Consider the following 12,163-nt stretch of genomic DNA (forward strand, 5'->3'; position numbering starts at 1 on the left):
GTCAGACACTGTTGTGTCAGACTGTCCCTCTGCTGCCATCTGTCACACAGCAACAACATGTAGCAGTATCGGCAGGAAGGTTCAGCCTCTACTGTCATATCACCAACATCTGTCTCAGATGTTGTGGACCAACATAATAAAATAGGAGGCATTACTTTCAGAGTAGCCCTCATAGATAATAAAGCTGTTCCAATTGAGCGTTAACACAATTTAATGCAGTTTTGTGCCCACACATCTGTGTACACAGATGATACCCAAACACCATGCAGTCTGGTTACAAAACTTTTTACAAAATTGACTTTTTATGTCATGTCCATTCACAATAAACAGTGGTGACAAAAACATTACCTGTAGAAGTCTGTCATACGGTTTCAAACCACCCAGATCACCAGGGCCAGCTGGTCGAATGTTTTTAACATACACTCCTTTTTCCAATAAACCATCTGAGACACTGAACCCAAAGTCTTCTCCATCAGAATCTTTGTACAAAGTTACCTGTGGAGGTAATTGACATAATGATACGGTGGGGAAAAAAAGTTTGTTCTCATTTCTACAAGCACTAGCCAGATCTCCTTCCTATGTTTATTTCACTTTACAGCAATCACTTGTTTACCTACTACTTGGTACTTCTAGTATGTATGGGAGTTGGCCCCATTTTTATGATAATGATCTTTTTATGATGATCTTAATGGTCTCAGCATGACGGGGAATTGATTAATCAACTGTCACCAAGAATCTCAACTCAACTGCAAGGCTGTGAGAGCTGTTAACAAGACTTGGCATCTCTACGGTGAAGGCCAATATGCAGTAATAAAGACTTGGCCTAAACTAAACCCGTGTTTTATCTTCCAAAATACTATTGGCATCTTGAGCCATATCAGCCTTCTTTTTCACCAGGCAGTGGTCAACCCTGTAAGGTCCAGTCCCAACAGTGCTCAGTATAAGAGTTACAATGCAACCTTCTAAGAACACACAAACACAGCTCCTACAGGAAGGCACTGCAGGAAGGGTATTTTGAAGACAAGCAATTGTGTGATGCCAGCATAGATATGTTAGTTACACAGGCAAGAGACAGCCATTCAAAAGTAGGACATGGATGCTAACCTTGTTAGGAGAATGAGGTTTTCTATATGTTCAGAGAATTAGTACTGTGAGAACAGTTCTGTGAGTTCAGTTATTTGCTAGAAAAGGATTCAGAGACTTCTTTGTGTAGTTTTTTATTTCTTAAGGTTTTTTTGAATTTTTCTTGCTTTGCTGCTCTCTTACATCGGGCAAGCAGACCTATGCAAGAAAATTGTGTAGGCCAATGGCATGGCCTCTGATTGACAGGTCAGTGCTGCCAGAAAGTGTGTGCTAATACTTATAGTCAAAATCATGCTCTTACTGATATAGTTTATTTCACTTCAGGTTCAAAATACTGCTTCAAATTATATCTTGGCTGATGAAATGACAGCATGGAGTGCTCTCTAATTTTATAACGGCTTGATACAAGCAAGCTCCAAGTGCTGCAACCACTCGCATGTGCCAGCCACTAATGCCATGCCTAGTGGGAAGCAGGTTCTGACCCCTTTGACCACTCCTGGTCCAGAGCCATCTCCATAACACTGAATTCCTCTCTGGTGTCTCTGAATCATAGAATCCTTCCAATTAGACGGGATATTGGAGGCCTCCAGCCCAGTCTCCTGCTTAAGGCAGGGTCAGGACTGAGCTCAGAAGAGGCTCCAGCACGCAGTCAGTGTTTCACAGAGGAATGCCAAGGCACAGCAGGGTTGGGCACCATAGTAATTGATGCTGTTCCAGAAAGCTTCTGAGACTCTGCCTTAAAAACCATTATGGAAAGATAAGCAAGGAGAAAGTTGCCTCAAAACAGAAGTAGAAGATTTGGTCAGACAAGTAAATGGCTTTTTCTTTTCAAGCTCTCTGCATTTTTCCTGAATTTACTCTGCTTCAGTGGTTTATTAACAGTGCTTTAACCAGGGTGAGAACAGACATCTGGTTGTCATATCACAGCATGCTTAACATGGGTTTGATCTGAGGTATCCCTGAAAGTGCCATAAGACTAACAATACAGGAAGATGAAAACCAAAAGCTACAACCAAAAAAAAAAACAAAAACAAAACCCGAACAAAACCAAACAAAAACCAATACCAAACTCCCCAAGAAAACTAAAGCAGAGAGATTTATTTAATTTATTAATAGTTGTGTGCACTTCCTGACAAGACTAAAAACTAATCAGCATTGCACCAAGACACGAATCCTCTTTTAAATAACCTTTTCTCCACATTCTCACAAAGACAGGAGGGCTTCTCTTAACTGCCTCTTAAAGAAGCCTTGAAAAGCAAATTTGGAAACATGATACAAAGCCTGAGGGGAGATGAGATGAAAAATACTGTGCTGTTCTGGAAGAAAGTTACATTTTTTAAAAGGAACTTCCCACTCATTCCATTTATTTTTCCTTCCTTTTCCTTAAGGCAGTGGCATTAAGTGGAGCAGGATTCAACCTCGGATGAACAACCTCTGGACCATATGAAACTGGGGTTCTCTGAAGCCATCTAGGCTGTACTCTAGCCCTAAGTTTGGATCAAACTGCATCTAACCCATTTCTGAGCAATCTGTCCAGCTTCTTGAAATCTCCAGTGAAGGACACTCCACACTCTATTAAAGTAATCGCTGCCAGTGCTTCAGCTATTTCCCTCATATCAAAACTAAATCACCCTTGCTGAGACTTAAGTCTGCTGCTATCCATGAAGAACAAGGAGAGTACTTTATTCTCTCTTTGCAGCTATACGAAACAAGGACTGTTTTTCTATAAAGTATACTCTGCAGGACAATGCCCTTCCTTGCCTTTCAGACCCTGAACTGGGCAGTCTGTTACAGTCCAGACCTTACCAAAGCCACAGCAGAGCAGACAAGATGTGATTCTGGAAGGGTATGTATCAAAATACTACCTAATTTCTCTGGTTCTTCAGGTCTACAGATCATAAAAGAGTTTTAAAAAATGGTTTCCCTCATGGCTATATTTTTTTTTACTTTTGACTAACTTAACAGGAATTTGGAAATTAATGAAACTGATAGCTATTTGTTCAAGGGATGAGATTGCAATTGAACATCACTGTGTCTTTGACAGCTGTCACAATTTTTAGGTGCTACTCATCTGCAGAGAGCATATTACAGGTTATAATATTGGAGCCACTTCCTTTTACGGCAGCATATATTTCTGAAAGAAAATCCTTAAGTAAAATCAGTGCCTGATTTTTATTTAATAGTGGGCAAGGGCAAAGCCTTCCCACATGGGTTTCTCATCCTCACTTGCCACTAATGCAGACTGTCTGAAGGGTGTGAGATTGTAGGCAATTCACACAACACCTAAATCATGCTATCTTATTTGTACTTCTCATCACAACTGTTTGGAAGTTTTGATCTCAACAGAAAAATCTTGGCTGTAAATGATCTGTTAGACTTTTAAATTTGCATCAGAAGCCTAAGGGAAAAAGAAAGCTGAAATGGAAATTTAATGCATATTTCATAAGCAATTAAATAGTTACAAATTTTGAACAGAGGCTTACAGGTTTTGAGTTTGTTTCTGTGTCTCTCCTCCCTCTCAGATATATGGGAAAATGTTTCATTTAAATTCATACGTCGTGCACAGATTAGTTATTGAGAGATTTCAACCAACGGCAATGTTAGGCTAATGCTGACATGCAGCAATACAATGCAATGTAAAATTATTTTATGTCTAGTGTATATTTTTGTTCTCAGAGAAAAGCTCGCTCTGGGAAACTTATCAAATTGGTCTGCTATGATTTTAAGAAAAATATTAATCTATACACTTACCTAAGTAGATAAAATCAATTAAAGGCATAAATTAAATTTGGGTACCAATACAGCAACATAATATCTGGCTAAATTAAATATTACTGATTAAACCATCTAGAACAAATACTGTGACAGATCTGTATGACGCTTATCTCAATCCTAGCTTTCTCAGGACAAAAACAGAGTAAGTATTTGGTGAAATCAATGCAGTTAAGCAAGAAATAGCGGTGAGTTCACGTTAACTTGCTGCAAAGTTTGTAGCATTAAGCAAAATAATTCTCAGAGCTGTGTTACCTTTCTGACAGGGATGCATCTGAGAAGGACAAAGCTGGTAATGTCATCTGCTCACCCTGCTGCTCCCCTACAGTTACTCATTTGCGTTTGTAGCCTGAGGACTTCTAACCAGCCTTTTTCTCTCTGACCCGACATAGTGGGACATTCTCCTGCAGAGGGCAGAGCACATTTGCCAGCAAGCCCCGCTACAAAAAATACTAAAGGAATTCCTTTGGCAGTGAATTCAGAGTCAGTCGTATGGCACTGCAGCTGTTTTGGAAAACTCAACTTGGACGAGTTTTCCTGAGAAACAGAAACTGAACAAGTTATTCGTGTTAAACTAGAGGTCTAACATAAACAGTAAGGAGGGGAGAGAGAGTAATAGACACATTTCTACACAAGAACCAATAGGAACTTACTAAGATTGGCATGAATATAGAGCCAGCTCATGATGCTTGGGTTAACTTGCATAGAAGCATAGAAATTTTAGAGGTGGAAGGGACTTTTAAAGGTCATCTAGTCCAACTCCCCTGCAGTGAACAGGGTATAAGCATGTTTTGGTGAGCTGGACCATAAGATCCAGGCACTGATAGCTATTTTTCTTAAAAGATGGCTTTTTTTACTGCCTAGTACTTAAGAGCTAGCAGCTGTAAAACAATACCGATTCGTTAGCTGAAATCTGACTCTTCCTGTTCAGCAAAGCATTTGCTTTATCAGTCAACACAGACTTGTTTTATAATCCATAGAAGAAAAACAGTATCTTTGCTAAGTGTGAGCACACCATGAAGTGCCTGCTGGCGTAGATTTGTCTTCTATCTCACATTTAATTTCCGCTCGGGAAAATGGAGCACAGCAACCAGCCCCATTAATCTCTTCATATCAAGATGGAAATACAAGTAACTATCACAACACATCCTATTGACTGCTTACATAGGCAATTTATTCCCTGTCCGTATGTAAGATCCACTCTCCATTATCTTCTAGAAGTATTCACTTAGTACATACTCAGTGAGACCCTACCTCACCACATGGAATGAGTTATGAACTGAGCCCAGTCAGAGCCACAGTGAACAGAAAACAAACCAGCTACCCTGAGAGTGACAACATGCGACCTCTTACAGAAATTTCTCCATGCTTTTGTCCCCTTCCTGGGAAAATCTCAGACCTTGGGGAGGAAAAAGGTGTACAAGATGGGACATTCACTCCCATCAAGGAGAACAGCATTGTAACACTCCCCAGAGTTCTGGAAACTGGTTGCTGTTACAGCCTTTTGGAATTTGAGACTTAAACCAGCATGGTGTTTCCTGTGTAGATATGAAGTTGCTTTATCCATGACTGCCTTGGGGTGTAAAGCCACCTTAATATTAGCATGTGTTTTCAACAAGTCTTGAGCAGTGAAAAGTTGCATAGACTGTAAAGTTTTTATCCTTTTTAGAAAAAAGGAATTATAAAGAGAAGTGAAGCAATAGTTAATTTGAAGGATTCTGTATTGTGTACATTGAGTATCATATATTTGATTCAAAATTAGTGTTAATTTGAAGAAGGATCAATGGGAGCCCAAATCCCTCCTGAGTAATTTTCTAAAGAAATGTATTTTCTAGAAATTAAACTTTGGTTTCTTAATGAACACATTTTGCAGAGATGAGTTATTGGTATTGTCAATTCAAATTACCAGTGGTTCCTCCTTGCAAAAGAGCAGTCCCTTTTGAGAATTTGTTGTAAAAGAAAATAGTAGACAAGGATGCATCTTATTTGTTTGCTTTCCCCATAAGGATATATCATTAATGTCTTTCTAAGAACTAATATGCATGGCCCCAGAATTACATCTGTGGAGTCATTATAAAAAGTGCTTACTGTATTGCCATATAATTAGATTCCCTATGCCGAATATATTATTTCAAAACTGTCAGAAGAAAAATTACAGACCTTGTGTAACTCCACAGGAGTTGGTGACATGATTTCTTTCATTTCTTGCTTAATTTTTCTCATAACCATGGACTTTCTCCCCACATCTGATGGCAATGTGTTGCTACGAGAAGCTTGACTGTAATGTGGCCTTACAGTGCTTCTTTCCTGGAAGCTGGCTTGTCTTCCCAGCTGGCTACGAGGCTGTGGGTTTTCATGATTCAAACTCAGTGTACTTCCTGACATAATTGTGGCCTAGAGCATTAATGAACAGGTTAATTTTTAACACAGAATGTGGTTTAAGTAAGCGGTTAATTCACAGCAGTAGGAAAAACTTATCTATTCTTTGTTAAAACACAATCACTCAGGGCACAGCAAAAGGCAAGAGGACAGATGTTCAATCTGCTTGCAAGTCACTATAAAATAAAGGACCACAACAAAACACAACAAGAATAACAAAACCCCATAGGCAAACGTTTTCAGCTGGCATTTTCAACTAAAATACTGAGCACTGGAATGGCTGCGCTGGTCAGCTAGTCCCCTGGCAGACTGGACTGAAGAGTGTATAGTATAACTGTTCACTTCAAATATATTTTACATGTAAATAAAATGACATTTAAGTTGCAGCCTAATTACATTTGTTGGAATTGGATCTATAGGAAGGTATTTACAAGACAGACTGTCAGTGCGAGGTTTATTAAAAAAAAAACAGTAAAGTCAGCAGAACGTGAAGGCAGCTCTAGAGCCAGTGCTGGCAGAGCCACTGCCTGGACACCATCCCAGCCTGGGAGAAACTCAGTGCAGGTACACTCACTGCTTGAAAGAAATTATGCATAACATGCATATTGCAAGAGCAACTACCTTAGCCAGCACTAGTACTTCAGAGATACCAGCCCTTGTCTCACTGCTGGTTTTAGTCTCAATAAAAGCTAGACTTTATGTTAGGTGAAAGAATGCGCAAAGCATGAACTCTCAGAATCACAGAATAACTTGGGCTGGGAGGGCCTTAAAGCTCACCCACTTCTAAACTCCTGCTGTGGGCAGTGTGGCTACCCACTAGATCACATTGCCCAGGGCCCCATCCAACCTGGCCTTGAGAGCCTCCAGAGATGGGGTGTTGAAAGAAGACAACAGAAGTCACCTCATCCACTGGGTGGAATGCACTGACACCAAAAGTACCCTCTGTGAAAGAATTCCTTCTTCAGGGAATGGGAGGTAAACAGTGCTTTGGTACAGTCACCACACAGGAGTGCAGCCTGCTGCTGGGGTAGGATGCACTGAATTTCCTATTTATTCTCCCTGGTACTGATGGACATGCAAAACAGGAAACTACGAGTTCAGGCCACAAGCTGAAATCTGACTGGGACAGGATGCAGACAGCCTGCTTGAAAATGAGAAAAAAAGGAAAAAAGGGGAAGAAAAAGGCAAATGAAAGTTTGCTTCTAAGTCTAGTGACCATACTTGCCACACTCGTCTTTCTCCCAACTCCAGCACTACTTTCAATATGAGATAATCTACTGTACTTTAATAGTCTCTCTTGTGCTCACTGACTGCTATTACTCTCTGATGGAGCAAAGCAGCTAGAGGACTTGGCAAACAACAGGTTTTTTGCTGTTTGGCTGAAGACCTTGGAATGAGAAATGAGAAGGAGTCCTTGGCTATGCGACGGTACTTCATAAAATAGAGGCATCGCCATCCTCAGCTCCCTGTCATGCTAAATGAGTCTTGCTTTCTTTTCAGATCTGTGAGCTGTGCAAGGAGGAGATGCTATAAATGTTCCAGCATCTACGGCTCTGAATTTCACTTCTGTAAAATAGAGGTGGCTGCTTTTGTAAAAGGCTGAGGAAAACTCAGTGTGTTGAAGTAACTGAATTCTGAATGATCTATTTCCTTTTCTGAATTACTTACTTCCATCTCCTTTTATTGTGCTCTGAATATTGAAACTACATGAGAAGCCTGCAGTACCAAACCATATCTAACTATGGAATTAAACCCATATAACATTTTCTCCTTCTTTTCTCTGGTTTGCAATAACAAATACACGAGAATCACATTTTGCTATCCATACATGCAATACAGAAGCCATAAATCTGAAGGAGTAAATTAATCTAGACTGAAAAACTTTCACTCAGTTATGCCATTCACATTCCTCCTGGCTGCTAAAGGACTTCAATGACATAAAAATGAAAATGAGATTCTGCCAGTTTTGCAGCTCTAGGAATTTAAAAGAACATAAAAGAAAATATTTTAGGACCTTTCGTTCTTCAACTTTCAGCACCAGCATAATTTTAACTGTTCCAATTAGAGAACTTTTAGAGTAAAGATGATTAGAAAAATAGACTCAACGTTACTCTGCCTCTGTCCCTTTGCTTCACCCCCCCACACAACCTGCCATGAAGTTAGATTTGCAATTAATTTCAGGATAAAATATGTTGCATAGTGGAGAAATTGCTGTACAACCAACATTTCTCATGTCAGCAGGGTTTTTCTTTTTTTTTTCCAGAGTGGTAAGGCTGTATTCAATATCTCGATAACACTATTTTCTTTTATGTTCATCTTAATCAAATTAAGTTTCAATTTAAAAGACAACCTACAGCATGCTAAGAAAAGCTGCATCAAGCGGCTGCAAGAGAATGGGATGCGCTGCCGCAGGGAGGCTACGCCCACTGAGGAAGTTCTGCACCATTTGCTGCCTGTGCAAACAGCATCAATGGGACGCACAGCAGAAGCTACAAGTCAAAAGCTCTGGGGTGAACACGTTCATAGAATTTCGGTTGCATTGAGTAAAAGAAAATAGCTCTGGTTAGGGGTGGGGGAGGCAGCTGCACAAGCAAAAAGATAAACGTAAAGGGTAGGTACCAAGAGAGTCATGTTTCTCAAACACAGACGCCTGTCAGCCTTGTCCTGTGGAGAGGGGTTAAAGCTTTTAAATGAATTGGTGCGATTAGTGCAAATTAAAAGAAAAAAAAGGAGAAAATAAAATGAATGTAAACCAAACCAAAACCATTATATTTCTCTATAATTGGAAAGAAAGGTTAAGATTGTTCTACCTCTAGTTCCCTCAGAATTCCTGACTGGCCACAGGTCTCTAAATCCTCCAGAGCCTGAGACCAGAAGTTTTCCTCCTGGTCAGCCTCGGTGTTATCATGGGTACCTGCGAAGCTAGATTTACAATGAGAGGTTAAAAAGATGGATTGTTTTCCCTTGAAAATATATTTTACACACGTGCCTTGCCACAGATTGCAAGTTGAATGACAGAACTTTATAGTAGGTGGGCAGGAGTGGGGAGGTCGCTGGTCAGGAGAGGCCGGATGGGCATGCAGAGCACATGGCAGCCAGGTCTTCCCATCACCTGGCGGTCACGAGCAGCTGGCAGGATCTGAGCAGGGTGTTGTTCAGGAAGGAGACACACGGATTTCAAGAACAGTTGAATATACATTTCTACTGATCTGAAACTGGGTCCTCCCTATGCAAATTAACGAATCAACCAGGGCAGAGCTGCTCTGTGCAGCAAAATGTTTGTAATAAAACCTTTCAACCTCACAGACTTCTTTCAGGGAAATATGAAGAGCTCTCATTTTGGCAAACAGCATTTTGCAAAGGAGGGATAATGGTGTTTTCACTGATTCCTTCAGACTAAGCTGCACTTATTATCAATTTAACCCCACCTGAGTGCCATAATAGAAACTGCTCCAGTAATTTTATACACAAACACAGAGAAACCTCCAGAGATGCAACTGGCTTGCATGGAGACCTAGATCTCTGATGTTTCATAAAAACACTGAAGCATTATTACTAGCAAGCCAGAGCGAGCTGTTAGGGACAGTGATGCTTAGGAAGGTTGCCCAGTAAGAAAGGTCAGACCAAAATGCCAACTCTGACTGCAGAAACACAGCCCAAAGCAACACTGCCACTATGTGTGTGTGTGAGGGCAGAAAGCAGGAGTTTTTTGCTGCCTTAGCAAAGGAGGTCAGCTCAATGAAGGCTCACACAAGCGTCAAAGCAGCAGCAAGGGAGGGGGCTGCTGAAAGGCTGAGGGGGATGATGAGGGAAGGAAAGAATGAGAATTTGGCCTTCTGGTGGCAGCAAGCTGTTACTTTGGAGCAGCTACCCATGGACTACAGCTATTGGTGCTTAACATCACATAAACAGAGCAAACAGTATTATGGAAGCATCTGAGGCCTTGCTTGACAAACAGTGTTACTGAGAATAGCATGAATGTAACACGGTTAACGTGATAGCTTTTAAATGGGGGAATTGCCCAGCACAACCAAAGATAGCTTGAATGCTTCACACACAGGATACTCTGCCTTGGAGATGCTTTCTTACAGCTACTATCAGTCAAGCAGACAATGGTCAGCCATTTCAAACTCCTATTGCAATGATTCTCCATCTAGCATCAGTGTCTCCTCTAAAATATTGTAACAGATACAGCAATGGTGAGAATACCTACTCAGATCACAGATGCAATTCCTCTCAGGCAAGATAAGAAAGTATTTAAAACATGATTTTAGAAAGATCCTTGACGTCTGAAATTAGCTCTTTCAGTCAACCTAAGTAGTTATTCTAATAGCTAATGTTGAACATTAACTACCTTATCTAATAGCTTTCTTTATATTGGATAGTAATACTGTACTGTAAAAGAGAACTTGAGTTAATGAACAGGTTTATATGTCTATCCAGCAAAGACAGGATTTACTAGAACAGAGGTCCATTCCTTCTCTAACTCCTATGAAATCTGAAATTATAATGTCTGTAAGTCTGGACATCTTTTTGGCCGGAACAATTCTTCCCTCTGCCCTCACATCCTCTTTTGCTTTTTTGAATCTTATCTCCTGGCATGTGAAATGCTCAACTTTTTCACCTCCATTATAGCCACATTAATAAGCTGATTTGTAGCCACGCAACTGCATCAGAAAAAAGAGCTTCCAAAAACATTTCTTATCTATCTTTTTTTCCTGAAACAAATCTGAGAGATTGGTTTTACGTCACGTGAAATATTGTTTGAGCTGAAGCAAATAAATCTGTCTTTTTGATGCTCATTCAAAGAGCCATCGGGAATTCAGAAATACAAACATGCCGAGGGTACTGGGACAGATATGAAACCACAAGTGTGTATGGTCTGGCTGTTGTTGCTATAGAAGAGAGCAGATCCCCTCTCTGTGTCCCCCTCCCTTTTTTTTTCTCTATCAGGAAGTGATAGGACGTTCCAGGATCTGGCAGACTCATTCCTGTATATAAAGTTTTAATGTGCAAAAAACTTTCTTTGGAGTGGGAGCTATAACTGACTTATTCTGTCTGTCAGTGGTAGGTAGAAACAAGGTTACGGAGCAGCTCATGCTCTCTGGTTTCATTCACTTCCAGCTGTAATGTTATCATCACTCAGTGGCATGTTAGTGATGTGCTTTCTGCTTTTACCCATTTTTCTCCTTTTTCTCATTTTAACTGTTTTTGCTTTCTTTCCTCTCTCCCTCCTCCTCAGCCCCAGCCCAGTCAGGTCTCACTCCTGTGCACAGTTTTCCTACCTGGAAGTATTCCACTCTTCCAGCTGTCCCCCACCTTTCCTCTGCCCACCAGAGGCACCTTTCCACAGCTTGCCCTCTTTCTTCATGCTCCTGATGTTCTCTCCCCCTGACCTTTCTACAGAAGTCTGCTTTAAGTGATTTTCTTGATTCTCTCCCAATGTCTCAGTCTCCTTCTGTTGCCACATGTTCTTGGAAGCTGTGCTACACAAAATAAAGGTAAGAAAAATTACTTTTTAGTGTTAGAGAAGACAGAGTGCTTAGCTAGAAGCACAGAGGAGCTGTTTTGGTTCTGCAGTTATCTCTCACAGGCTGGAAGAACAGATACATCCTTCTCAAATACTCAAGCACTTGGCACAGGAGCACTATCAGGTCTGGCATAATTCATTTTACAAATACGATATTAAAATAACCATTATTTTAATTTCTGCTGTATCTCTCAGGTGTAAGTAGAATAAGCCACTTTAATGTGCATAATTTTTTTAAACTGTGCTTTAAATTGGTACTGGAATACATGCTTGTACTTTCGAATATTCTGCATTTTACAGTCTGGCTTTCTGGTTCACCGCTCATCAACTTTTCCAATCTATTACTTATGTAACTGTAAAACAGCAGGTGATCTGGAATCTGAGGCTTCACCTTATCTG

At 40.5% G+C, this 12,163-nt stretch overlaps 1 protein-coding gene across 6 annotated transcripts in view; it reads right to left on the reverse strand.

The window, feature by feature from the left end:
• GRIP1 (glutamate receptor interacting protein 1) overlaps nt 1–12,163 on the reverse strand; it is a 210,232-nt gene that overhangs the window by 3,082 nt on the left and 194,987 nt on the right. For 4 of the 6 annotated variants that reach the window (XM_010707861.3, XM_010707846.3, XM_010707882.3 and 1 more), the window contains 5 exons: nt 11,520–11,720; nt 9,045–9,156; nt 8,854–8,898; nt 6,016–6,249; nt 349–495 (listed from right to left, as the gene is read on the reverse strand). In XM_010707861.3, the coding sequence (XP_010706163.1) occupies nt 349–495; nt 6,016–6,249; nt 8,854–8,898; nt 9,045–9,156; nt 11,520–11,720 (739 nt within the window). The remainder of the gene's footprint in view (nt 1–348; nt 496–6,015; nt 6,250–8,853; nt 8,899–9,044; nt 9,157–11,519; nt 11,721–12,163) is intronic. The other 2 variants (XM_010707869.3, XM_010707894.3) reach the window with 2 other exon arrangements.

Source organism: Meleagris gallopavo, chromosome 1 (assembly GCF_000146605.3).
Source record: "Meleagris gallopavo isolate NT-WF06-2002-E0010 breed Aviagen turkey brand Nicholas breeding stock chromosome 1, Turkey_5.1, whole genome shotgun sequence".
NCBI classification, from domain to species: domain Eukaryota; kingdom Metazoa; phylum Chordata; class Aves; order Galliformes; family Phasianidae; genus Meleagris; species Meleagris gallopavo.